Source organism: Podarcis tiliguerta (assembly GCF_965153285.1).
Source record: "Podarcis tiliguerta genome assembly, chromosome: 8".
NCBI classification, from domain to species: domain Eukaryota; kingdom Metazoa; phylum Chordata; class Lepidosauria; order Squamata; family Lacertidae; genus Podarcis; species Podarcis tiliguerta.
The window spans coordinates 2,317,424-2,344,636 of NC_139541.1; the positions used below are offsets into that span (position 1 = coordinate 2,317,424).

Sequence of the window (27,213 nt, forward strand, 5' to 3'; positions counted from 1 at the left end):
ATAAACATGGACTGCAGACCACTGCCCCAGCAACTAATCTTGCTGTAGCCAATTGCACAAGTTTTAAATTAAAAGCCAGAAGGTTATCTGCCCACCTTCACTGTGGGCAACTTTGAAAGTGAGGACACAACTCTCCTGTTAATCTCCTGATATCATTGTGACCACAAATATCACCAACACAAATGGAACAGGAATATTTAAGCCTGGGAACCATTAGCAAATAATTATGCACAAGTTGTGGCATAAACAGACTGCTTGCGAGTTTAAACTCTTTCTACAATTAGGGATATCTTTGTGTATTAAGCCAGGGCAGTCGTGACAGGAAGGCAAGTGTGACAGGAAGATTCAAGGAAAATCAATATAGCATTTAAACATTTCAGTGTAGTATAGCATAGTATCACAAAAATGTTTTGGATATACAGCCAGAAGCCGTATCCATTCCTCTCTTCAAAAGCATTGGCTATTCTTCGACAGTTCTCCATGACATAATGTTGTGAACAGGGATTTTCAACTCTGACAAATATGAAAAATCAGAAAACAGTAAGGCTTCTTTGTGTTGATGAGGAGATGAGTGTTCGTTTGCCTCAAAATAGACCCAATATAAATGAGATTATCCGGCAAAAGCAAGCTCACGAATCTCATTGAGTTTGAACACATACTTAAGGTACGAGGCTCATATATAATTATGTTGGGAATGATCCATGTTCTTTTGTAGCTGCATTGTTTTATACTTTCCAGATGCCCCATGATAATATTATAAAGTAGGTACATTCTGTGCTATAAATCAAGCACTGCTAGGAGTTGCTTCTTTTTGTTTCCCCATACATTTCTTCTCAATTAAAAAATTGGTGTGGCACAAGCAAATTTTTATTCTGAAAGTGTGGCTAGGAAAAAAAGTTCAAGAACTGCTGAGCTAAGGGAAGGGAGCCCAAAGGGAGCTAAGGGAAGGGAGCTCACAGGCCCAAAGTGGCCCTCCAGTCCTTTCTCTCCGGCCCTCAGGCAAGCCTTTCTCCAGGTCATGCCCTTCATGGGCGCTGCTCTGTTCTTTCCTTGAGTGCTTGGATTTGACTGGAATGTTTTCCTTGAGCTCTGGCGAAGTTTCCCATTTGCCTGTTGGAGAGGTGGGTACGGAAACATCTGACTCCTTCGTGGCTGGAATGTAGCCTCCTGTACAAAAGTAAGACTCATCTCTGTTGCTCTTCCCACATTTGCCTCTAGCCCTATCCATCTCTGCCATTTGAAGCTTGGGATGTGGTCGTTCAGGCTGATAAATGCACTCCCACAACCCCTGTATTAAGCAGACACCATCTCTCAGGTGTACGTGACATGTCTATGCTAGAGGCATGAAAGTAGCTTGTTGAGCTACTCAATGAGCATCCACCTAAGACCCAATTGGTAAGGACATATAATGTATTTTAATGTGATTGTGGCTATAAAAGAGTTAACACTCTCCCATTACCCAGTCACAACCCAATGGTCAGTTACTTCCAGTAGCAAAAGTCAGAGGGGGACAGGGAGTGAAGGAAGTAGGATGCTTGTGAAGGATTGTCCTGAAGTGGGAGAGTTAAACTGGACTCAGTTATGTCTCTGAAAAGATGGGGTGGTATTGTACTACATGCCAATCTGTCGGGCAGGCTCTGACTCTTCTTGGGATAAATGCTGCTCTCTTTCAGGCCCTTTTCATCAATGGACAGGGATTTTCCACTAAAAGTCCTTCCCACTATGAATCTTTTGGTGCCAAGCCTCACACAATTTTCACTGCTCCACTTGTGTTTTACGAGATGTTCCCATTCTGTTTTCAGTGTGTTCCTATTAAACAACATCTTCAAAGCTTTAAAACAGGGGTCAGCAACTTTTTTCAGCCATGGGTTGGTCCACCGTCCCTCAGACCATGTGATGGGCCAGACTATATTTGGGGGGAGGGGAATGAACGAATTCCTATGCCCCACAAATAACCCAGAGATGCATTTTAAATAAAAGGACACATTCTACCCATGGAAAAACACACTGATTCCCGGACCGTCCGTGGGCCAGGTTTAGAAGGTGATTGGGCCGCATCTGGCCCCCAGGCCTTAGGTTGCCTACCCCTGCTTTAAAAGGCTGACAAGACCCTTCTGGGTTCTCCACTAATCTTCAGTGCAAAAGAAGCACCATTTGAATCAGAGGTCAATGTTTTCTTCCTGGCAAACATTTGTGCTCACATTAATTTTGCCCAAAACCTCTGGTGCCAAGGAGGCTTTCTCTCTCTGGGTTTGTCTCTCCTCCTTCTCCTTTGTCTAAAGGTGGGTAGTGGGTTTCCTGGAGACTTAAGTAAAGGGGCCTCCAGTTGCTACTAGACCCATTTTCTGCCTCCAGTAGCAGCACACTGAGAAGCAAGATGGTAAGCACAAAGCTTTTGCATTCCACTATAACCAACTGTGGGTTGTATGCAACTAAATCCTACACAGGGTAGACCCATTGAAATTAATAACTCTAAACCAGTCCTTGTATTGGATCCCACCCTGTTTGTTTAATCTGGATTTATTCCAAATTTTGAAAAGGAGTGGGGAAATCTGTCATTTTTTTGTTTCTTTCAGTTTCTCATTTTTCTACTTCTGAGTTCTATACATTTCCACACCAGTTTGTGAAACCTTTAAAAAAGTCACCATGAAAAATTCAGCAGCATTTAACTGCAACTTCCTCCTAATATACATCTTTCTATGTAATTTTACACATTTTATGCATTATACTCATGTTTCCAAAGTGATTTTCCTTTATATAATGCATCTTTGTATTCTAGTTTCAGTATAACAACAACAACAACAACAACAACAACAGCAGCAGCAGCAGCAGCAGCAGCAATTTATTTATACCCCGCCCTCCCCAGCCAAGACCGGGCTCAGGGCGGCTAACATCAGGTATAAAAACAATTGATTAAAATACAACTTAAAAACAGGATTAAAGTACAACTTAAAATGCAGCCTCATTTCAGTGGAAGCCCAGATCAAAACCTGTTTGAGGGGGGAAAACGTCAAATCTTCACCAAGGCCAACTATCCAGACTGGTCATACGTGGGCCACAAAAAAGCCAGGGAAGTCCCCAAATAGGGGTTCCATCACAGAAGGAAAAGGAAAGAGGGGGAGGGGATCAGGCTGATTCCAAGCCAAAGGCCAGGTGGAACAACTCTGTCTTACAGGCCCTGAGGAAAGAAATCAGATCCCACAGGGCCCTGGTCTCATGAGACAGAGCGTACCACCAGGCCGGAGCCAGAGTTGAAAAGGCCCTGCTCTGGTTGAAGCCAATCTAACTTCCTTAGGGCCTGGGACCACTAGGGTGTTGCTATTAATGGACCTTAAGGTCCTCCGTGGGGCATACCAGGAGAGGCGGTCCTGTAGGTATGAGAGCCCTAGGCTGCATAGGGCTTCAAAGGTCAAAACCAGCACCTTAAACATGACCCTGTACTCCACCGGGAGCCAGTGCAGCTGGAAAAGCAATGTGGTCCCACGGCGAGGATCCCGTAAGGAGCATTCTGCACCTGCTGGAGTTTCTGAGACAACTTCAAGGGCAGCCCCACGTAGAGCGAGTTACAGTAGTCAAGCCTGGAGGTGATTGTTGCATGGATCATTGTGGCCAGGTCAGGGCGGGAAAGGTAAGGGACCAACTGCTTGATGCGGTGGAGATGGAAAAATGCCACCTTTGCAGTAGCTGCAACCTGTACCTCCATGGAGAGGGAGGCATCGAAGGTTACACCCAAACTCTTGACAGAAGGCACTGGCACAAGCTGAGCTCCCACAAGAGATGGGAGTTGGCCCCCCAATCCCATGTCGTCCCAACCCAGCCAGAGGACCTAGAATCATAGAGTTGGAAGAGACCACAAGGGCCATCGAGTCCAACCCCCTGCCAAGCAGGAAACACCATCAGAGCACTCCTGACATATGGTTGTCAAGCCTCTGCTTAAAGACCTCCAAAGAAGGAGACTCCACCACACTCCTTGGCAGCAAATTCCACTGTCGAACAGCTCTTACTGTCAGGAAGTTCTTCCTAATGTTTAGGTGGAATCTTCTTTCTTGTAGTTTGGATCCATTGCTCCGTGTCCGCTTCTCTGGAGCAGCAGAAAACAACCTTTCTCCCTCCTCTATGTGACATCCTTTTATATATTTGAACATGGCTATCATATCACCCCTTAACCTCCTCTTCTCCAAGCTAAACATGCCCAGCTCCCTTAGCCGTTCCTCATAAGGCATCGTTTCCAGGCCTTTGACCATTTTGGTTGCCCTCCTCTGGACACGTTCCAGTTTGTCAGTGTCCTTCTTGAACTGTGGTGCCCAGAACTGGACACAGTACTCCAGGTGAGGTCTGACCAGAGCAGAATACAGTGGCCCTATTACTTCCCTTGATCTAGATGCTATACTCCTATTGATGCAGCCCAGAATTGCATTGGCATTTTAGCTGCCGCGTCACACTGTTGGCGCATGTCAAGTTTGTGGTCAACCAAGTCTCCTAGATCCTTTTCACATGTACTGCTCTCAAGCCAGGTGTCACCCATCTTGTATTTGTGCCTCTCATTTTTTTTTGCCCAAGTGCAATACTTTACATTTCTCCCTGTTAAAGTTCATCTTGTTTGTTTTGGCCCAGTTCTCTAATCTGTCAAGGTCGTTTTGAAGTGTGATCCTGTCCTCTGGGGTGTTAGCCACCCCTCCCAGTTTGGTGTCATCTGCAAATTTGATCAGGATGCCCTTGAGTCCATCATCCAAGTCGTTGATAAAGATGTTGAATAAGACCGGGCCCAAGACAGAACCCTGTGGCACCCCACTAGTCACTCTTCTCCAGGATGAAGAGGAACCATTGATGAGCACCCTTTGGGTCCGGTCAGTCAGCCAGTTACAAATCCACTGAGTGGTAGCATAGTCAAGACCGCATTTTACCAGCTTCTTTACAAGAATATCATGGGGCACCTTGTCAAATGCCTTGCTGAAATCAAGGTAGGCTACATCCACTGCGTTCCCTTCATCTACCAGGCTTGTAATTCTGTCAAAAAATGAGATCAGGTTAGTCTGACATGACTTATTTTTCAGAAATCCATGCTGACTATTGGTGATCACAGCATTCCTTTCTAGGTGCTCACAGACTGTTTGCTTAATGATCTGCTCCAGAATCTTCCCTGGTATTGATGTCAGACTGACTGGGCGATAATTATTTGGGTCCTCTCTTTTCCCCTTTTTGAAAATAGGGACAACATTTGCCCTCCTCCAGTCTGCTGGGACTTCGCCTGTTCTCCAGGAATTCTCAAAGATGACTGCCAGTGGTTCTGAGATCACATCTGCTAGTTCTTTTAATACTCTTGGATGCAGTTCATCTGGCCCTGGAGACTTGAATACATCTAAACTAGCCAAGTATTCTTGTACTATCTCCTTAATTATTCTGGGCTGTGTTTCCTCTGTTGAATCATTTGCTCCAAATTCTTCAGGTCGGGCATTGTTTTCTTTATCGGAGAAGACTGAGGCAAAGAAAGCATTGAGGAGTTCAGCCCTTTCTGTGTCCCCTGTTTGCATTTCACCATCTTCTCCTCTGAGTGACCCCACTGTTTCTTTGTTCTTCCTTTTGCTACGAACATACCCATAAAAGCCTTTTTTGTTGCTTTTAACCTCTCTAGCAAGCCTGAGTTCATTCTGTGCTTTAGCTTTTCTGACTTTGTGTCTACACGTGCTGGCTATTTGTTTGAATTCCTCTTTGGTGGTTTCCCCCCTTTTCCATTTTTTGTACACATCCTTTTTTAATCTTAACTCAGTTAAAAGTTCTTTAGATAGCCACCCTGGCTTCTTTAGGCACCTTCCATGTTTCCGTCTCATTGGTATTGCCTCAAGTTGTGCTTTTACTATCTCCCTCTTAACAAACTCCCAGCCATCATGAACTCCCTTTCCTTTTAGTATTACTGTCCATGGGATCTCACCCAGCACTTCGCTAAGTTTTATGAAGTCGGCTTTCTTAAAGACAAGAAATTGAGTCCTAGTATGCTTGGCTGCTCCTTTCCGCTGTATAGTAAACTTCAGAAGAGCATGATCACTCGCGCCTAATGATCCTTCCACTTCTACCCCACTAACCAGGTCATCGACATTGGTTAGGACCAGATCTAAAATGGCTGTTCCTCTTGTTGCTTCTCCCACTTTCTGGACAATGAAGTTGTCTGCAAGGCCAGTGAGGAATCTGTTTGACCTTATGCTCTTGGCTGAGTTTGACATCCAACAAATATCCGGGTAATTGAAGTCCCCCATTACTACTATCTCCCTTCCTTTTGCATGCTTGGCCATCTGTTCCAGGAAGGCATCATCTATGTCCTCCGTTTGGCTTGGGGATCTATAGTAAACTCCCACAATGAGGTCACTGTTATTCTTCTCTCCCTTAATTTTGACCCAAATGCTCTCACTTTGGCTTTGAGGTTCTAAATCTTGGATCTCTTCACAGGTATACACATCCCTGACATATAATGCCACTCCTCCTCCTTTCCTGTCTGGTCTGTTTCTCTGAAATAGATTGTATCCCTCCATTATTACATTCCAATCGTGGGACTTATCCCACCAGGTTTCAGTGATGCCTATTATGTCATATATAGTTTGCTGTACCAAGAGCTCAAGCTCATCTTGTTTATTTCCCATGCTTTGTGCATTAGTGTACAGACATTGAAGTCCATTAATCGTTCCCCCGTGTCTCTTATTTAAGGATTTTTTCCTCCCACCACTAGGTCTGCGTGCTGTTTGCTCCCTTTGGTCTATGACATTTGGATGATCATCTTCATCAATTGATAGACTCCTACCTTCAGGAGCACTGTCTCCCTCCCCCACATTAGTCAGTTTAAAGCCCTCCTGATGAGGTTTCTGAGATTTTTGGCAAAAACATTCCTCCCAACCGTTGTGAGGTGCAGCCCATCGCTTGCCAGAAGTCCATCTTCAAGAAACTGCAGTCCGTGATCTAAGAATCCAAACCGTTCCTGTTTATACCATTTGCGAAGCCAGCTGTTCACTTCCACTATTTCCCCCTCTCTCCCTGGGCCACGTCGTTCAACTGGGAGGACAGATGAGATGACAATTTGTGCATTTAATTGCTTCAATTTCCTGCCCAGAGCCTCGTAGTCTCTTTTGATCTTCTGGAGGCTATTGCTTGCAGTGTCATTGGTTCCCACATGAACCAAGAGGAAGGGGTATTTGTCAGTTGGTTTTATGATTCCTTGCAATCGTTCAGTTACATCTTGGATCTTAGCCCCGGAGTGACAGCACACTTCCCGAGACATCTTGTCAGGCCCACAGATCACTGCTTCTCTTCCCCTCAGTAGGGAATCCCCTATCACCACTACACGCCTCCTCTTAGGTTTGGTCGGGGTTCTTCCGTGAGCTGTCCGTTCCAAGGTCACCTGCACATTCCCTGAGTTCTGACTTTGCTGCTCGTCTTCATATACCTGATCGACTGTTATGAGGGAGAGATCCTCAAATGGAATCTGCTCTTCGCCTTCCATGCTAGGGGAGAGGACCTCAAAGCGATTGTGTATTTCTAAACAATCAGAGCGAACCCTGGGCCTCCTACTTCTTTGAGTCACGTTTCTCCACATATCTGGCTCCTGTATTGGTGAACTAGCCTCTTTCCCAGGGGAGTCCCCTGTCTCCTCCTTGGTGGAGACGGTGTGCTCTGCGGCTTCCAAGAAGAGCTCCAGCTCTCTAATTCTTTGGAGCGTAGCTACACGTTCCTCCAGTTGCTGGACTTTGTCTTTTAGGGGTTTAACCTCTGTCTTCAAGGGGTTTAACTTTAACCAGGTCCCACGCAGCCATCCAGCCACAGCTTCCAAGCATCTGATCATTGTGTCCGGAGCCAAGTCAGGGCGGCCGTCCATCAACAGATAAAGCTGGGTGTCATCAGCATATTGATGACAACGCAGCCCAAAACTCCAGACAATCTGGGCAAGGGGGCGCATAAAGATATTGAAAAGCATGGGGGAAAGGATTGCGCCCCACGGGACTCCACACACCAAGGAGTGCCACGGCAACAACTCCTTCCCTAGCGCCACCCTTTGTCCCTGACCTGAGATAAAGGAGTGCAGCCATTGTCAGACTGTGCCCTGAATCCCCATGTCGGCAAGGCAGTGGTCCAAAAGATTGTGATCAACCATGTCGAAGACTGCTGACAAGTCTAAAAGAATCAGCAGTCCTGACCTGCCTCGGTCCAGCTATGGAGATCATCTGTTAGGGCGACCAAAGCCGCCTCGGTCTCGTAACCAGGGGGAAAGCCAGACTGGAATGGATCCAGAGCTGATGTTTCATCCAAAAACCTGCCAAGCTGTTCAGCAACCACTCTCTCAATTACCTTATCCAGGTACGAAAAATTCGAAATTGGACGGTAAGTGGGTAGATCTAAAGGATCTAACGATGTTTCCTTTAAGACCGGACACACCACTGCTCCCCTGGGAAAGTCCCCGTGCCAAGGGACAAGTTGATGATCTCACCCAGGGAGACCCGCGCCTCGTCTGGGCACGCTCTAATCAGCCAAGACGGGCACGGGTCAAGGAGGCAAGTGGTGGGCCTTCCAGCTCGGAGGAATCTGTCCACATTGGCAGGGAATATCTGGTTGAAATAGTCCAATACTGGACCCGAGGACAGTCGAGGGGCCTCCAGTTCTGTTACTGTATCAAAATTGGCAGGGAGGTCACGGCGGAGCAGCAGGACTTTCTCCGCAAAAAAGCTTGCAAATGCCTCACAGCTATGGGTCAAATTTATATTTAAATTTGGCTGTCCCTCTGGGGACGTTAAAGACCTAATTATTCTGAAACGTTGTGCCGGGTGAGAGCTAGTGGATGCAATGGAAGCTGAGAAGTAAAACTTCTTTGCAGCTTTCACTGCCATCTCATAGGCATTCAAAGGCGTCCTATAAGATGTTCTTGAGGCTCCGTTGCGAGCACAGCGCCATACTCGCTCTAGCCGTCTGAGGTCCCGCTTCATTTTCCAAAGCTCCTCGGTAAACCTGGGGCCCTGGTTTTGGCAGGGTCGCAGAGGGCGCTTAGGTGCGATCTCATCGATGGCTGCCAGGAGCCGGTTATTCCAGTTCTCGACAAGCTTATTTAGTGAGCCGCCAGGGGGAGCAGGATCCTGCAAGGCCTGATGAAATCCATCAGGATCCATCAGCTTTCGCGGGTGAGCCCAAATAGACTTGCCACCCAAGCGGGATGGGGGCAGGAAGTCAATCTTGGCTTTCAGAGTGTAGTGATCAGACCATGGCATTTCCACAGGAGGGGACATGATCACATCTATGCCTGTGCCAAAGATCAGTTCCAGCGTGTGGTCTGCTTGATGTGTGGGACCCAAAACAAACTGGGAGAGACCTAATGTCGCCATGGAAGACACCAGGTCCAGAGCCCGTAAGGAGGGGGTGGCATCAGCATGGACTTTGAAGTCCCCCCAAACCAGTATGAGTTACCTGAGTATAGACAGTTTTGTACAAGCTACTTGGAGCAAAATTTGTAGAAGTGCAGATTTCAGCCATTGGCTACCTCTTGGTTTGTGTATTGTTTCATAAAGTGTGAACTGGGTAGGTTTGCCTGTAAATGCAAATTGAAACACATTTTTCTGCCACTCCTACGTAAGGTAGACTTGTTTCAGGTGAGAGGAGCTAAAAAGGCATTCAGAATTGTGAAGACAAAGTGCTTCCAATATTGACACATGGTCTATCTGTTTATGTTTGTTTCTGCCCATTTGCTCATTGTCAAGACACACTGTATGTGTGTGTGAAAGGGAGATCATAGAATCATAGAATCATAGAGTTGGAAGAGACCACAAGGGCCATCGAGTCCAACCCCCTGCCAAGATGAGAGAGAGAAAGAGAAGGCAGCATATTCATGCATTGTCTTAGGGAAAATCTATATTAGGGGACACCCCAATACAAAGATGTGTATGTGTGTGTAGGAGAAATTCACACCAAACTACTGATGTGGGAATGTGGAAAGCTGAGAGTTGAAGAAGGAGGGAACTGTAACTCACAGATCTTCCCATTCCTGGCTTAAGACCAGCTTGCCTTTTTCTTCAGGCCCTACTTGGGCCAATGTCCATCCCTCCACAATTCCCACCATACAAGGGTGCAGTGGACAGGGGCCTAGCCAGGATTTATATTAAAGGGCAGGTTTTTTGTTGGGGGGGGGGCAGAACTGAGTTATCTGTGATGCAATTGGTTAATTAAGTTTGGAGAGCAGCTGCTCCCCCAGCACCCCCCCCCCCGGCTATGCCCATAGCAGTAGAGACAGTCTAGCTGTCCCTGGTCCTACAAATGCAACCCCTATAACTGGCCCCATTGCTCTCCATGCCTTGGGGCTGGGCTCCTTTCCAATGGGGAGCCTTTTCTCCTTATGTGGGGCTGTCCCCGTGTGATTTTGAACCCTGAGCTTCCAGAATCCTACATCACTGCGAGAACCAATGCAGATTGGGAAGAATGATTTGAGAATCCTTGCCCTGTAGTTCCATACATAAATAAATACAGCTGAGGCTTTCTTTGCAATTTTGCTTTCTAACATCCCCAGCAGGAAGAATTCTGGCCTCTTGGGAAAGGTCAGTTCATTCCTCCCCCCCTCCCCTTATGTATCATGTCCCAAAAGGCCTTGGTCTTCCTGCAGATCCACTGCATGTGATAAAATGCCCCCTCACAGTTCTTGCATTTGCAACACTTGTTTGATACATTATTATACATCTGAGCTAGAAACATCTTAGTTGCTCACTAAGTTTCATATTTTGTTGAACTTTTTAAGCTTACATGCATTTTCATGAAAGCTGAATAGATCTCTGTATAGAACCCATTTAGGTTGCATGTTTATTTCTTTATGCACACAGCCCTCTGTTGGTGATTGTCATGGCGGGGGGTTGTGTTCCAGAAGCTTTTTATTTCTCTTCTACATCTCCAGCAGATTCCTCCTTATATAATGGTTAAGAACATCATCTTTAAGCACTTTGACTTTGTCAAACCACAAATATGAATGCCACCCTTATCTTCTGTCAAATCCTTCCAAATCCAGTAACCTGGTATTCCTTAATGTTACCCACTCTTTAACCATGTGTGTGGTGTGTGTGTGTGTGTGTGTGTGTGTGTGCGTGCGTGTGTGTGTAACTGGTCCTGAAAGCAACTGCCTCTCCCACTCGGGGGGGGGGGGGCACTTTCCCCCAGATTGACTTCTGGCTTCATGAGCAGGTTTTCACTGACACTTTGCAGGTTTGGGCCCTAAACTGTGGAATAATGACCGCTCCCCACATCAAATGGGGGGGCGCCTTTTGTGTGGTCACATGCAGCCCCCCCCCCCCCCCGATCCCAATGCGGCTTCCGGTAGTACAGGCTGGCTTCACCCTCCCCAGGCTGGATACCTGGAGGTCTCCACCTACCTCAGCCAATCACCCAATCCCGCCTGGGGAGGCATTGCCAGGGGATCGGCCAGGTAAGGGGAGGGACCACCCTGCCCACACAACAGAAGGTGAATCTTACCTGCGAAGTGCCAGTTGGCTCCAGAGCTTTTCCCACCTTGCCCTCCCTTAGTTAAGCCTTCTTTTGCAGGTTAACCTCTTCTTCACAGGTACGCGAGTGCTGCTATGTCATGGTCACTGTTGAAGGGCCGAAAAGGAATTTTCCTGCATTGGCAGGTTTTGCCTTTCCCATAGCAAAACATCAAAACCATGGTGGTTTCAGGTGTTGGGCAGAATCCTTTAGTCTTTCTTCCTAAATGGGGTGTGTGTGTGTGAAGCAGTGACCCATGTCCCCCTTGCAGCGGTGATCCCAGGGTTCCCCGTTAAAGGGGTCTTGAGGGGAGGCACTGGCCATACGCTGAGCGGCAAAACAGGGGGCGGGAACATATGTTCTCCAGAGCCAGCCCAATCCCCACACATTCTGGATAACCCTGATGTCTCCCAGCTCCCCAGCTGGGGACTGGGAAGGATAAGTGCCCAGTGCCTGAGCCAAGGTCTTCCTATGCCTGAAACTTAATAAAGTTCTGGCCAATTTTAATCCCATAGCACGTTGTCTTGAGTCCTTATTCCGCTTGGGGGGCACCTAGGGTTGGGGGGACTCCGCCTGTCCACGCAAATGGATTGAATTTCTCTCCGTAGGTGAACTCTATGCCCCAATAGATATGAGCAGAGCATGCAGCCACATGGCTCCTCATGGAACACAGCTAAATGCATGAGTTGCAAATGCAGTAGTCATGGGATGCAGTGCTGTCCCAGGTAGGCAAAAGCCTCCAAACAGTCTTGTATTTATTCATCTCTCTAAAAGTATCACTAGAGCGTTTTGTCTCTCTGCCTGGAAGGAGAGTCATAGCCTCCATAGGGAGATGGCAATGGCTGTCCTCATTAAGAATGTGTGTATAGCTCTGATGATGTTCTGTGTATTGATCCAAATGCTTCCTTTAAAAAGGTAAAAGGTAAAGGACCCCTGACAGTTAAGTCCAGTCGCAGATGACTCTGGGGTTGTGCGCTGATCTCACTCTATAGGCCGAGGGAGCCAGCGTTTGTCCGCAGACAGTTTTTCCGGGTCATGTGGCCAGCATGACTAAGCCGCTTCTGGCGAACCAAAGCAGCACACGGAAATGCAGTTTACCTTCCCACCAGACCGGTACCTATTTATCTACTTGCAGTTTGATGTGCTTTCTAACTGCTAGGTTGGCAGGAGCTTGGACCAAGCAACGGGAGCTCACCCCGTCGCGGGGATTCGAACTGCTGACCTCCTAAGAGGCTCAATGGTTTAGACCACAGCACCATCTGCATCCCAAATGCTTCCTTACAAACAAACAAAAGCATACTGCGCCCCAGTTCCAATCACTCCGTCTTGGACAGAAACATAGGGCTACATTTCCCTATTATAAGGCATTTGTATATGCTATTTCCACTAATATATTCATTTTTAAGCACATTTTTACCCACTTCATGTACTTTGGTAAACAATGGTTAGTTGGTGAACTGCATCACAAAATTTGAAAATTTGAAAACATGGGAATATAAGTACATTAAAATCCAAGGCCCCTCCAAGGCATGTTTCTAAGCTTTTAACACACATCCCTGTCCTTTCACATATGGGAATCTAAATAAATCCGTTATTTGTGTGTGTCTCTTATCTTTTACTAAATATTTATATCATGGATAAAAACAAGTACCGTATTTTTTGCTCTATAAGACTCACTTTTTCCCTCCTAAAAAGTAAGGGGAAATGTGTGTGCATCTTATGGAACCTCCTGCTGTTCTGGCTTCTGAGATTCAGAATATTTTTTCCCCCCTTGTTTTCCTCCTCCAAAAACTATGTCCGTCTTATGGTCTGGTGCGTCGTATAGAGCGAAAAATACGGTATACTCCACTCTGACCCAAAAACTACCCCCATTCTCCCAAGAAAATGCAGGCAAGGCACCTGAGGCCCACAAGTCACTTGGGTCGGCTGAGATTAAGGCCACATGAGCAGCATCCATTGAAAGCACTCGGAGGTCACTTTTCCAGTCATGGTGTCCCCCAAATCATCTTGGGAAGGATGTGAAGGGTGCTGAGGGTGCCCTAGTCCCCTCTCCAGACTTGCCTGGGAAGGGAGATTGATGGTTAAACTACTCTGGAAGTGTAGCTCGCTAAGAGGAATTGACACTACTTGTCAAAAGGTAAAGGACCCCTGACAGTTAAGTCCAGTATCGAACATCTCTGACTTTGCTGGCCGAGGGAGCAGACGTTTGTACACAAACAGTTTTTCCGGGTCATGTGGCCAGCATGACAAAGCCACTTCTGGCAAAACCAGAGCAGCGCATGGAAACACCGTTTACCTTCCCGCTGGAGCGATACCTATTTATCTACTTGCACATTGACATGCTTTCGAACTGCTAGGTGGGCAGGAGCAGGGACTGAGCAATGGGAGCTCACCCCGTCACGGGAATTCGAACCACTGACCTTTTGATCGGCAAGCCGGCAGGGCAGCAGCTGAAGGAGGAGCAAAAGGGTTTTCTTGTGTGTGTGTTTCTTTGTGGCTGATTAGCTGCTCTCCCTGTGCAAAGGTCAGAGGGGGCAGGGTTTCTGTTGAGTCAGGTGATTAGCTGTGGGAGGAGCTTATCAGAGCTTGCAGGGCAGCGGCGCGCGCCAGTTTGATCCATCTTTTAGATTTAGGAGAGCTAGTCTCAAGCATTTGTTGGGGGAGACCTAGGTTTTTTTGGGGGGGTATTTGTTCTGTCTTCATGCTTTTTAAGATGGAGGAGCACTGTAGCCACCCCCAACGACACGTTCTCAAGATGGAAGGTGAGGGAACAGCTGCAGTCGCCTGCGGTTCCTGCGAAATGTTTGCCATCTTGCCAAAGGTTGCAGGCAGCTTTACCTGCAACAATTGTATGTTGATTGCCCTCTTAGAAGACAAAGTCCAGCAACTGGGGGAACGTGTAGCTACGCTCCAAAGAATTAGAGAGCTGGAGCTCTTCTTGGAAGCAACAGAGAACACCATCTCCACCAAGGAGGAGACAGGGGACATCCCTGAGAAGGAGGCTAGTTCACCAACACAGGTGCCAGATATATGGAGAAACGTGACTCAAAGAAGTAGGAGGCCCAGGGTTCGCTCTGATTGTTTAGAAATACACAATCGCTTTGAAGTCCTCTCCCCTAGCATGGAAGACGAAGAACAGACTCCATTTGAGGATCTCTTCCTCATTACAGTCGATCAGGTATATGAAGACGAGCAGCAAAGTCAGTCCTCAGGGAATGTGCAGGCGACCTTGGAACGGACAGCTCACGGAAGAACCCCGACCAAACCTAAGATAGAGGATTCCCTACTGAGGGGAACAGAAGCAGTGATCTGTGGGCCTGACAAGATGTCTCGGGAGGTGTGCTGTCTCCCCGGGGCTAAGATCCAAGATGTAACTGAATGACTGCAAGGAATCATAAAACCCACTGACAAATACCCCTTCCTCTTGGTTCATGTGGGAACCAATGACACTGCAAGCAATAGCCTCCAGAAGATCAAAAGAGACTACAAGGCTCTGGGCAGGAAATTGAAGCAATTAAATGCACAAATTGTCATCTCATCTGTCCTCCCAATTGAACGACGTGGCCCAGGGAGAGAGGGGGAAATAGTGGAAGTGAACAGCTGGCTTCGCAAATGGTGTAAACAGGAACGGTTTGGATTCTTAGATCACGGACTGCAGTTTCTTGAAGATGGACTTCTGGCAAGCGATGGGCTGCACCTCACAACGATTGGGAGGAATGTTTTTGCCAAAAATCTCAGAAACCTCATCAGGAGGGCTTTAAACTGACTAATGTGGGGGAGGGAGACAGTGCTCCTGAAGGTAGGAGTCTATCAATTGATGAAGATGATCATCCAAATGTCATAGACCAACGGGAGCAAACAGCACGCAGACCTAGTGGTGGGAGGAAAAAATCCTTAAATAAGAGACACGGAGGAATGAATAATGGACTTCAATGTCTGTACACTAATGCGCAAAGCATGGGAAATAAACAAGATGAGCTTGAGCTCTTGGTACAGCAAACTAAATATGACATAATAGGCATCACTGAAACCTGGTGGGATAAGTCCCACGATTGGAATGTAATAATGGAGGGATACAATCTATTTCAGAGAAACAGACCAGACAAGAAAGGAGGAGGAGTGGCGTTATATGTCAGGGATGTGTATACCTGTGAAGAGATCCAAGATTTAGAACCTCAAAGCCAAAGTGAGAGCATTTGGGTCAAAATTAAGTGAGAGAAGAATAACAGAGACCTCATTGGAAAAGGGGGGAAACCACCAAAGAGGAATTCAAACAAATAGCCAGCACATGTAGACACAAAGTCAGAAAAGCTAACGCACAGAATGAACTCAGGCTTGCTAGAGAGCTTAAAAGCAACAAAAATGGCTTTTATGGGTATGTCCGTAGCAAAAGGAAGAACAAAGAAACAGTGGGGTCACTCAGAGGAGAAGATGGTGAAATGCAAACAGGGGACCCAGAAAGGGCTGAACTCCTCAATGCCTTCTTTGCCTCAGTCTACTCCGATAAGGAAAACAATGCCCGACCTGAAGAATTTGGAGCAAATGATTCAGCAGAGGAAACACAGTCCAGAATAACTAAAGAGATAGTACAAGAATACTTGGCTAGTTTAGATGTATTCAAGTCTCCAGGGCCAGATGAACTGCATCCAAGAGTATTAAAAGAACTGGCAGATGTGATCTCAGAACCACTGGCAATCATCTTTGAGAATTCCTGGAGAACAGACGAAGTCCCGGCAGACTGGAGGAGGGCAGATGTTGTCCCTATTTTCAAAAAGGGGAAAAGAGAGGACCCAAATAATTATCGCCCAGTCAGTCTGACATCAATACCAGGGAAGATTCTGGAGCAGATCATTAAGCAAACAGTCTGTGAGCACCTAGAAAGGAATGCTGTGATCACCAATAGTCAGCATGGATTTCTGAAAAATAAGTCATGTCAGACTAACCTGATCTCGTTTTTTGACAGAATTACAAGTCTGGTAGATGAAGGGAACGCAGTGGATGTAGCCTACCTTGATTTCAGCAAGGCATTTGACAAGGTGCCCCATGATATTCTTGTAAAGAAGCTGGTAAAATGAGGTCTTGACTATGCTACCACTCAGTGGATTTGTAACTGGCTGACTGACCGAACCCAAAGGGTGCTCATCAATGGTTCCTCTTCATCCTGGAGAAGAGTGACTAGTGGGGTGCCACAGGGTTCTGTCTTGGGCCCGGTCTTATTCAACATCTTTATCAACGACTTGGATGATGGACTCAAGGGCATCCTGATCAAATTTGCAGATGACACCAAACTGGGAGGGGTGGCTAACACCCCAGAGGACAGGATCACACTTCAAAACGACCTTGACAGATTAGAGAACTGGGCCAAAACAAACAAGATGCATTTTAACAGGGAGAAATGTAAAGTATTGCACTTGGGCAAAAAAAATGAGAGGCACAAATACAAGATGGGTGACAACTGGCTTGAGAGCAGTACATGTGAAAAGGATCTAGGAGTCTTGGTTGACCACAAACTTGACATGAGCCAACAGTGTGACGCGGCAGCTAAAAAAGCCAATGCAATTCTGGGCTGCATCAATAGGAGTATAGCATCTAGATCAAGGGAAGTAATAGTGCCACTGTATTCTGCTCTGGTCAGACCTCACCTGGAGTACTGTGTCCAGTTCTGGGCACCACAGTTCAAGAAGGACACTGACAAACTGGAACGTGTCCAGAGGAGGGCAACCAAAATGGTCAAAAGGCTGGAAACGATGCCTTATGAGGAACGGCTAAGGGAGCTGGGCATGTTTAGCCTGGAGAAGAGGAGGTTAAGGGGTGATATGATAGCCATGTTCAAATTTATAAAAGGATGTCACAAATAGGAGGGAGAAAGGTTGTTTTCTGCTGCTCCAGAGAAGCGGACATGGAGCAATGGATCCAAACTACAAGAAAGAAGATTCCACCTAAACATTAGGAAGAACTTCCTGACAGTAAGAGCTGTTCGACAGTGGAATTTGCTGCCAAGGAGTGTGGTGGAGTCTCCTTCTTTGGATGTCAAGCAGAGGCTTGACAACCATATGTCAGGAGTGGTCTGATGGTGTTTCCTGCTTGGCGGGGGGTTGGACTCGATGGCCCTTGTGGTCTCTTCCAACTCTATGATTCTATGATTCTAAGCCCAAGGCTCACTGGTTTACACCACAGCGCTACCCACGTACATCTCCCAAAATATTGCTGAGGAATTCACTTCCCTGGGGCTTCAGGGAAGTGGCATTTTCTGCCTCGGCGCAGCCGTAGTCTGGTCCTGGGGGGTCCATGTTTCCCTCCCTGCGTGGCCCTTGGTGCCTCTCCCTTCTTGCTAAAAAGCCCCTGACCGCAAGGTTGCTAAAGATGCCTTATGATTGAAGCATGGCAAGATCTTCTTTTCTTGCTAGAACCCCCTGGCCATAAGGTTGCTAAAGATACTCAGTTTCTTCAGAAACATGCAACATGTTTTTCTTACTAAAAAGTCCCTAACCTCACAATTTCTAAAGAAACAACACCCTAAAGAATGTTTAGCCATAGCTATTTTGAAATAGCAATAGCAACCTATGCCCTAGCTGCTATAGTCCTTTAGCCTTGTGACCTTCATAATTAATTTTAAAAAGCATGTTTTATTTTGCGAAAGCAATCTGAAAAGACAACCTATATATATTTCTCTCAGCCGGGGAGGAATTTCTCCTGCAGATAAATGGGCTTTTGCTTGTCTCAGAGCAAATGTCACAACTTTGGCAGATGACAGACCGCAGAGGCAGAACAGTGACTGGTAGTGGATGAAAGCCCTCTCCTAATTTCATGTGCCTGCATCATGTCACCTCTTCCTTGCCTTTTCTCTAGGGTAAGAAATCCCAAATGCTGCAATCTTTCCTTGGGGGAGTTGCTCCACCCCCTTGTTCATTTTGCTTGCAATCTTTTCTTCCTGGTAAGCATTTTCTTGGCCAGTTTGCTGGCCTTTTTTGACAGTATCCTTCTTGAGGTGAGGCCCTGGAGACAAATATCTAGAGCCATATCTCTTGCAGAACTCAACACTATCCTGGTCTAATAACGTTTAACCTGATTTTCTTGTTCCCGGTTCTGGTTCTGAACTGCACTTATCAATGAATATCTCCTCTCCAAGCTGTTATTGGAAACATTTATGTCAGCAGAAGCAAATATTTTCTTCGGCCAGTTAGGACCTCCATCCCTCTCATTTAGCCCCTCCTCCTTCCCATTTCTAGAAAAGGGGGTATGGGATTCTCTACAGACTTACAGGAGGGACACCAGAGCTCTTTCCTGCACCCCCCCCCCCCAGTAAGAGTTTGCCAGCAACTCATTGAAAAACCAAGATGGTAAGTGGAATCCTTTGGCACACAACTTTTTCTTTAATCTAGATTAGGTTTAAATGGTGGAAAGGGAGACTTGTGTGTTGAGAGGGGGTGTGCAAGGCATTCAGAATTATGAGGATTAAGTACCTCACTTGCTGAGGCTTTCTCAGACTCCAGGCTGATCTGAAGGCTTATCCACCCTTACGTTTCCTCTGCTCTTTCCAGGCACAGTCTGTGCTTTGCAGCAGGGGTAGGCAACCTAAGGCCCAGGGGCAGGATGCAGCCCAATCGCCTTCTCAATCCGGCCCGCGTACAGTCCAGTTTTTACATGAGTAGAATGTGTCCTTTTATTTAAAATGCATCTCTGGGTTATTTGAGGGGCATAGGAATTCGTTCATATTTCCCCCAAAATATAGTCCAGCCCACCACATGCTCTGAGGGACGGTGGGCTGACCCACGGCTGAAAAAGCTTTAGAGCTCACATTTGGTGATCAAATCCAAAGCCGGGATTTCTTTTGTAATTCTGGAACCGTCCCTCTTAAAAATCCCTCTTAAGTATAAAATGACCCAGCTCAGCTACTCAAGTGTAGAAACTTAATATAGAGGGATTTTTACAAAGGCCTAGGGTTGAATCCAGTGCGAATCATACCCAGAGTAGATCCATTGAAATTGATGGACAAGACTAACTCAGGCACATTAATTTCAGTGGGTCTGCTCTGACTAAAATTTAGTCACATATAATCCATTTTTTAACAGAACGAGAGGTTCTACATATAAATATATGATAGCATTATGTTGAACGATTTGTGTATGTGTGTGTCTGTTTTGCAGAAAATCCTCTTGAGCCTGACTGCCTTGTCTCTGACACTTGCCTTTTGTCAGGGATTCTGCACATTCAGCGAGCACAAAGCAGAGATTAAAGATGGTAAGTGAACAGCAACGTAATGCTGATATGTAATCTATTCATGGCGAAATAATTATTTAATGCTTGAAAAATGTGTTCCTGACTAGATATGAAGGGGAAATGCACCCCATTCATTTTTAGCATACACCTACCAAATCTGCTCTTGCAGAACCAGAACACAGACCAAAATGCAGCTACCTTCAAAATCTACACTTCTCCAGATGTTGTGATGCTGCTCGGAGTCTAAAATGACCTAATGCTGCTCCAGTCTCATCTTTTCATTGATGAGTCCCTGCTTAAGCTCTTACTTTCATTATGTATTTTGTGTTTCTTATATTGTATTTTTAGGTTGTGAACTGGTCTGAGGATGATATATAAATAGTAATAATAATAAGTGATAGAAATTGAAATGGCCAGATTCCCCATCCACAGGGCACCCCATTCACTCCCACCCTGTTTTAAACTTGGAACCACCGTCTGCAGACGCAAGCAGCAGACTGCATGGCCGCAGTATAAGTCACTGTGCTTCTCTTGCACAGTCTCTGCATTGTGCTGAGCAGCAGCTTCTTACTGCATGAGCTGTTTGGGGCTAATGTTAAATTTCTCTGTCTAGGTAAGCCGGTGATGCCCACTGAGTGTACCGATCTCAATGATGGGAGCAAGCATCCATTTGGCTCTAAGTGGAATACAGCGCAGTGCATGGAATGCACATGTAGTGAAAGGGGAATGGGATGCTGCTCCAGGTAGGCCAAACAACCAGAATGGCACTGGGTCTATTAATCTCTTTCAAATTATTTTTCCCCGTTCTCTCTGAAAGACCTTCTGCTCAATAAACATTCATGGACGGAATTAGCTGAAGACGGGTGTCCCAATTAATCTATACATTTGAAGATAGGTTGCATAAAATTGTTGCCTACATTTCCTTGAACCAAACAGTGAATTAATTCAGATATTTATAGACTTTATAGAAAGCAGAGTCATGAAATTTGATCTAGAACAAGCACTGAGCATGTCCAGAGTGCCTTTCCAATCATCCGATGACCAGGCATTCGCTGTGTGGAAGCTTGGACTTTGGGATCTCCCTGAGTCCCAGATCCTCTCATCCGGAGACCACCTAGGAGTTGGTGCTGGGGAGAGGGACCCCGATGCGCCCAGTGGAAGAGGACCCCTCCTCTTTCCTGCACCTTCCTGTCTCCTTCTGTCTCCCTCCTGGCTGGCCTCTTGGTTTCACACCAACATTTTGCTTCACCCTTTTTTGTGCATGGGTGCTGCCCTCAACCACTGCAAACATATTGGGGGGTGGAGGGTCATGGTACAGCAACATGCAATGGCATATTGTGCAAGACATGTCCTTTGTGCATTCAGCTTGGATTCCCCAGGAGAAATTGGCCTCAGGGCAAATGTTTTCCAAGGGCTTGGTTTTCCCTGGATGGAGCAAACATCTTGCAAAACTGCTCTTCTGCCAGGCAGTTCCAATCATTCTTGGCATGTCCATGTTCTTGGCACTCCTCTACAAGATCTCCATAAGCTCAGGGAAACCTTAGTTTACACATTCTTCTTCTTCTTCTTTTTAGGTACGGTGGTACTGTTGATGTTCCGGGATGTAAAGCAGTGGTAAATCCAAACACATGTAAATATGAGTTCTATAAACTGGATGATCCCTCCAAACCCTGTTCCTGAGCTTTACAAATTCCTTTCATGTAAGAGAATCTGAATAAATCAGTCATTTATGCATTTCGGTGTCTATCTGTTGTCTTTGCTTGATATCACTCCTTGCAAAATTTGGTACATATCATAATGAAAATGATAGGCATGCCTATCTCAGCTATCAGCAGCTATTTAGATACTAATGGGTTATTAAATATTGCTTAATTTGAAATAAGTTGTTTATTTTAAAGTTATTGTGACTTTTTTTTTGTATTGGATCCGATACAAGTCACTTACCAATCACCATTCTGACTTGGCTGAAACCCTTGACAGACAGGAGTGGCCAGGCCGGCTCATTTGACAGATGTTTCTTAGAACATGCACATTGTGCTTCATAACTTTCTTCCTAGGAGGGTTAGAGACTCACCTTTTAAAATTTATTTTTATTATATTTGTATACTGCCCTCCACCCAAAGATCTCAGGGCGGTTGACAGCATAAAAACACAAAGTAAAAACACAAAATACCTACTAAAAACAGGAGGAGAAAAAGAAAAGGGAAAAGGCAACTCCCTCTCCCACCCCCTGGACCTCTTGGGAAGGAGGCAGATGAAGAAGGGCCTCAGAAGAGGATTGTAGGGTCCGGGCAGTGCCAGGCTTTGGGGGATCAGATCCCCCCACGGTGGCAGCCAAGAGGCAGAGAAAGGATGAAAGTTCTGACCAAGCAATTTATTCAATAATTCACAAAGTGTGACCAAGGAACGCAGTCTTCCCTAAAAAAAGGCATTGCCCCTCCCCTCCAGGTCTCCCCTATTCTGTGCCACTCCTGCATTGGCTGATTTGAGCTGTCTGCCTCGGCGCTCTCTGTTCTGCTCCCCTCGATGCCCACCTGGCCCCGGAAGGGGGCTGGCCAGGAATCCTTTCCAAGGACACGGAGTCTGTCAGCTGTCTCTCCCCTGGTGCTGCTGCTGCTTCGGCTCTTCCTCTCCCAATATTTCCCAGCTTCTGCCCTCTGCAGCCTCTCGGTTAGGCCCTTCTGCAAACCACTGTTCTTCATTGGCTTCCCGACAGATATGCTATTTCCACTAATATATCCATTTTTAAGCACCTTTTTACCCACTTCATGTATTTTGGTAAACAATGGTTAGTTGGTGAACTGCATCACAAAATTTGGATTACTGAATTTCCAGAGATGCCTCTGTTTTGGTTCTCATATTATTTTGGAAAGTGCAAATTTGATAAATTTGGCTTTCAGTATGAACTTAAGTGTACCCCCCCCCAATCCCTAATCAAGACCGGTTTCTTCTAATGTGCAGCCAAGCACATTTCGTGCAGTGTGTGTGTGTTTGAAATGTTGTGTAGAATGAAACACATTTTTACACAGCTGGGCCTGGTGCACACCCAGCCCAAGATTCCCCAAGCAAATTTTCCTCAGGCAAACGTTAAAATCCAAGGCCCCTCCAAGGCATGTTTCTAAGCTTTCAACACACATCCCTGTCCTTTCACATACGGGAATCTAAATAAATCAGTTATTTGTGTGTGTCTCTTATCTTTTATTGAATATTTATTATCATGGATAAAAACAGGTACCATATTTTTTGCTCTATAAGACTCACTTTTTCCCTCCTAAAAAGTAAAAGGAAATGTGTGTGCATCTTATGGAGCGAATGCAGGCTGCACAGCTATCCCAGAAGCCAGAACAGCAAGAGGGATCGCTGCTTTCGCTGCGCAGCGATCCCTCTTGCTGCTCTGGCTTCTGAGATTCAGAATATTTTTTTTTTCTTGTTTTCCTCCTACAAAAACTAGGTCCGTCTTATTGTCTTAAGCTTTCAACACACATCCCTGTCCTTTCACATATGGGAATCATGGATAAAAACAAGTACCGTATTTTTTGCTCTATAAGACTCACTTTTTCCCTCCTAAAAAGTAAGGGGAAATGTGTGTGCATCTTATGGAACCTCCTGCTGTTCTGGCTTCTGAGATTCAGAATATTTTTTTTCTTGTTTTCCTCCTCCAAAAACTAGGTCCGTCTTATGGTCTGGTGCATCGTATAGAGCGAAAAATAAGGTATATTCCACTGTGACCAAAAAACTACCCCCATTCTCACCAGAAGGTGGGCAGGAGCAGGGACCGAGCAACGGGAGCTCACCCCGTCGCGGGGATTCAAACCAATGACCTTCCGATCGGCATGCCCAAGGCTCACTGGTTTACACCACAGCGCTGCCCACATACATCTCCCAAAATATTGCTGAGGAATTCACTTCCCTGGGGCTTCAGGGAAGTGGCGTTTTCTTCCTCAGCGCAGCCATAGTCTGGTCTTGGGGGTCCATGTTTCCCTCCCTGCGTGGCCGTTGGTGCCTCTCCCTTCTTGCTAAAAAGCCCCTGACCGCAAGGTTGCTAAAGATGCCTTATGATTGAAGCATGGCAAGATCTTCTTTTCTTGCTAGAACCCCCTGGCCATAAGGTTGCTAAAGATACTCAGTTTCTTCAGAAACATGCAACAACTTGTTTTTCTTACTAAAAAGTCCCTAACCTCACAATTTCTAAAGAAACAATACCTTATAGAATGTTTAGCCTAGCTGCTATAGTCCTTTATCCTTGTGACCTCCATAATAAATTTAAAAAGCATGTTTTATTTTGTGAAAGCAATCTGAAAAGACAACCTATATATATTTATCACAGCCAAGGAGGAATTTTTCCTGCAGATAAATGGGCTGGTCCACTGGCTTTAGCTTGTCTCACAGCAAATGTCACAACTATGGCAGATGACTGACTCCAGAGGCAGAGCAGTGACTGGTAGTGAATGAAAGCCCCCTCCTAATTTCATGTGCCTGTATCATGTCACCTCTTACTTGCCTTCTCTCTAGGGTAAGAAATCCCAAATGCTGCAATCTTTCCTTGGGGGAGTTGCTCCACCCCCTTGCTCATTTTGCTGGCCTTTTTTGACAGTATCCTTCTTGAAGTGAGGCTGTAAAGACAAATATCTAGAGCCATATCTCTTGCAGAACTCAACACTATCCTAGTCTAATAACATTTAACATGATTTTCCTGTTCTGGGTTCTGGTTCTGGTCTGAACTTATCAATGAATATCTCCAGAAGACGTAGAACTCTCCCAGCTATTCTTGTAAACATTTTTGTCAGCAGAAGCAAATATTTCCTTCTGATGCAAGCATTTCCTTCCCTCTTAGGACCTCCATCCTTCTCACTTTGCCCCTCCTCCTTCCCATTTGTATAAAAGGGGGTATAGGATTCTCCACAGGAGGGACACCAGAGCTCTTTCCTGCACCTCCCAGTAAGAGTTTGCCAGCAATTCATTGAAAAACCAAGATGGTAAGTGGAATGCTTTGGGGACGGTTGGCACACAACTTTTTCTTTAATCTAGATTATGTTTAAATGGTGGAAAGGGAGATTTGTGGCGTGGAGAGGGGATATGCAAAGGAATTCAGAATTATGAGGATTATGTACCTCAGCTGCTGAGGCTTTCTCAGACTCCAGGCCTATCATACTCACAGTAGATCCATTGAAGTTGATGGACAAGACTAACTTTGGCACATTAATTTCAGTGGCTCTACTCTGACTAAAATTTAGTCACATAGAATCCATTTTTAAACAGAACGAAAGGTTCTACATATAAATATATGATAGCACCATGTTGAACGATTTCTGTATGTGTGTGTCTGTTTTGCAGAAAATCCTCTTGAGCCTGACTGCCTTGTCTCTGACACTTGCCTTGTGTCAGGGATTCTGCGAGTTCAGTGAGCACAAAGCAGAGATTAAAGATGGTAAGTAAACAGCAACGTAATGTTGATAAGCAACCTATTCATGGCCAAATAATTATTTAATGTTTGAAAAATGTGTTCCTGACTAGATATGATGGGGAAATGCACCCCATTCATATTTTAGCATACACCTACCAAATCTGCTCTTGCAGAACCAGAACACAGACCAAAATGCAGCTACCTTTAAAATCTACACTTCTCTGGATGTTGTGATGCTGCTCAGAGTCTAAAATGACCTAACGCTGCTCCGGTCTCATCTTCTCATTGATGAGTCCCTGCTTAAGCTCTTTCTTTTATTATGTATTTTGTGTTTCTTATATTGTATTTTTAGGTTGTGAACTGCCCTGAGGATTATATAAAAATAGTAATAATAATAATAACTGATAGAAATTGAAACGGCCAGATCCACAGGGCACCCCATTCACTCCCACCCTGTTTTAAGCTTGGAACCACCGTCTGCAGATGCAAGCAGGAGACTGCGTGGCCGCAGTATAAGCAAGACAGACATCCAGGAGTTGGACAAGTGGAAAATTTGCAGTCACTGTGCTTCTCTTGCGCAGTCTTTGCATTGTGCTGCGCAGCAACATCTGATTGCATTGATGTTAAATGTATAGGATTTCTCTCCCTAGGTCAGCCGGTGCTGCCCACTGACTGTACTGATTCCTATGATGGGAGCAAGCATGCATTTGGCTCTAAGTGGAATACAGCGAATTGCATGGAATGCACATGTAGTGAAAGTGGAATGGAGTGTTGTTCCAGGTAGGCCAAACAACCAGAATGGCACTGGGTCTATTAATCTCTTTCAAATTATTTTGCCCCGTTCTCTCTGAAAGACCTTCTGCTCAATAAACATTCATGGATGGAATTAGCTGAAGACGGGTGTCCCAATTAATCTTTACATCTGAAGATATGTTGCATAAAATTGAGCATGTCCAGAGTGCCTTTCCAAACATCTGATCACCAGGCATTCGCTTCATGGAAGCTTGGACTTTGGGATCTCCCTGAGCCCCAGATCCTCTCATCCAGAGACCTCCTAGGAGTTGGTGCTGGGGAGAGGGACCCCGATGCACCCAATGGAAGAGGACCCCTCCTCTTTCCTGCACCTTCCTGTCTCCTTCTGTCTCCCTCGTGGCTGGCCTCTTGGTTTCGCACCAACATTTTGCTACACCCATTTTTGTGCATGGGTGCTGCCCTCAACCACCGCAAACATATGGGGGGGGTGTGCAGGGTCATGGTACAGCAACATGCAATGGCATATTGTGCAAGACATGTCCTTTGTGCATTCAGCTTGGATTCCCCAGGTGAATTTGGCCTCAGGGCAAATGTTTTCCAAGGGCTTGGTTTTCCCTGGATGGAGCAAACATCTTGCAAAACTGCTTTTCTGCCAGGCAGTTCCAATCATTCTTGGCATGTCCTAAGTGAGCAGGAGAAAGGATCACTCTTCTACAAGATCTCCATAAGCTCAGAGAAACCTTAGTTTACACATTCTTCTTCTTCTTTTTAGGTACGGTGGTACTGTTGAAGTTGAGGGATGTAAAGCAGTGGTAAATCCAAACACATGTGAATATGAGTTCTATAAACTGGACGATCCCTCCAAACCCTGTTTCTGAGCTTTACAAATCCCACCCAAATTGCTTTCATGAAAGAGAATCTGAATAAAGCAGTCATTTGTGCATTTCGGTGTCTTTCTGTTGTCTTTGCTTGATATCACTCCTTGCAGAATTTGGTACATATCATAATGATAGTGATGGACATGCCTATCTTAGCTATCAGCAGCTTTTTAGATTCTAATGGATTGTTGTTGTTGTTTAGTCATTTAGTCATGTCCGTCTCTTCGTGACCCCATTGGACCAGAGCACACCAGGCAATGGATTATTAAATATTGCTTAATTTGATATGTTGTTTATTTTAAAGTTATTGTGACATTTTTGTATTGGATCAGATGGTTATTATTAATGTTTGACATTTTATTCTGTTTTTGTGTCTGTTGGGAGCAGCCCAGAGTAGCTTGGGCAACCCAGCCAGATGGGTGGGGAATAATAATAATAATAATAATAATAATAATAATAATAGGCAAAGTT

The 27,213-nt window shown here is 45.6% G+C and overlaps 1 protein-coding gene across 1 annotated transcript in view; it reads left to right on the top strand.

Annotated features, from left to right (window-relative positions):
* The window catches only part of LOC310683942 (small serum protein 5-like), a 95,633-nt gene extending 68,826 nt beyond the window's left edge, over positions 1–26,807 (top strand). The window contains exons 3-4 of the mRNA XM_083454431.1: positions 25,762–25,891; positions 26,637–26,807. Coding sequence (XP_083310557.1) covers positions 25,762–25,891; positions 26,637–26,742 — 236 coding nt within the window. The 3' untranslated portion in view covers positions 26,743–26,807. The remainder of the gene's footprint in view (positions 1–25,761; positions 25,892–26,636) is intronic.
* The last annotated feature ends 406 nt before the right edge of the window (positions 26,808–27,213 follow it).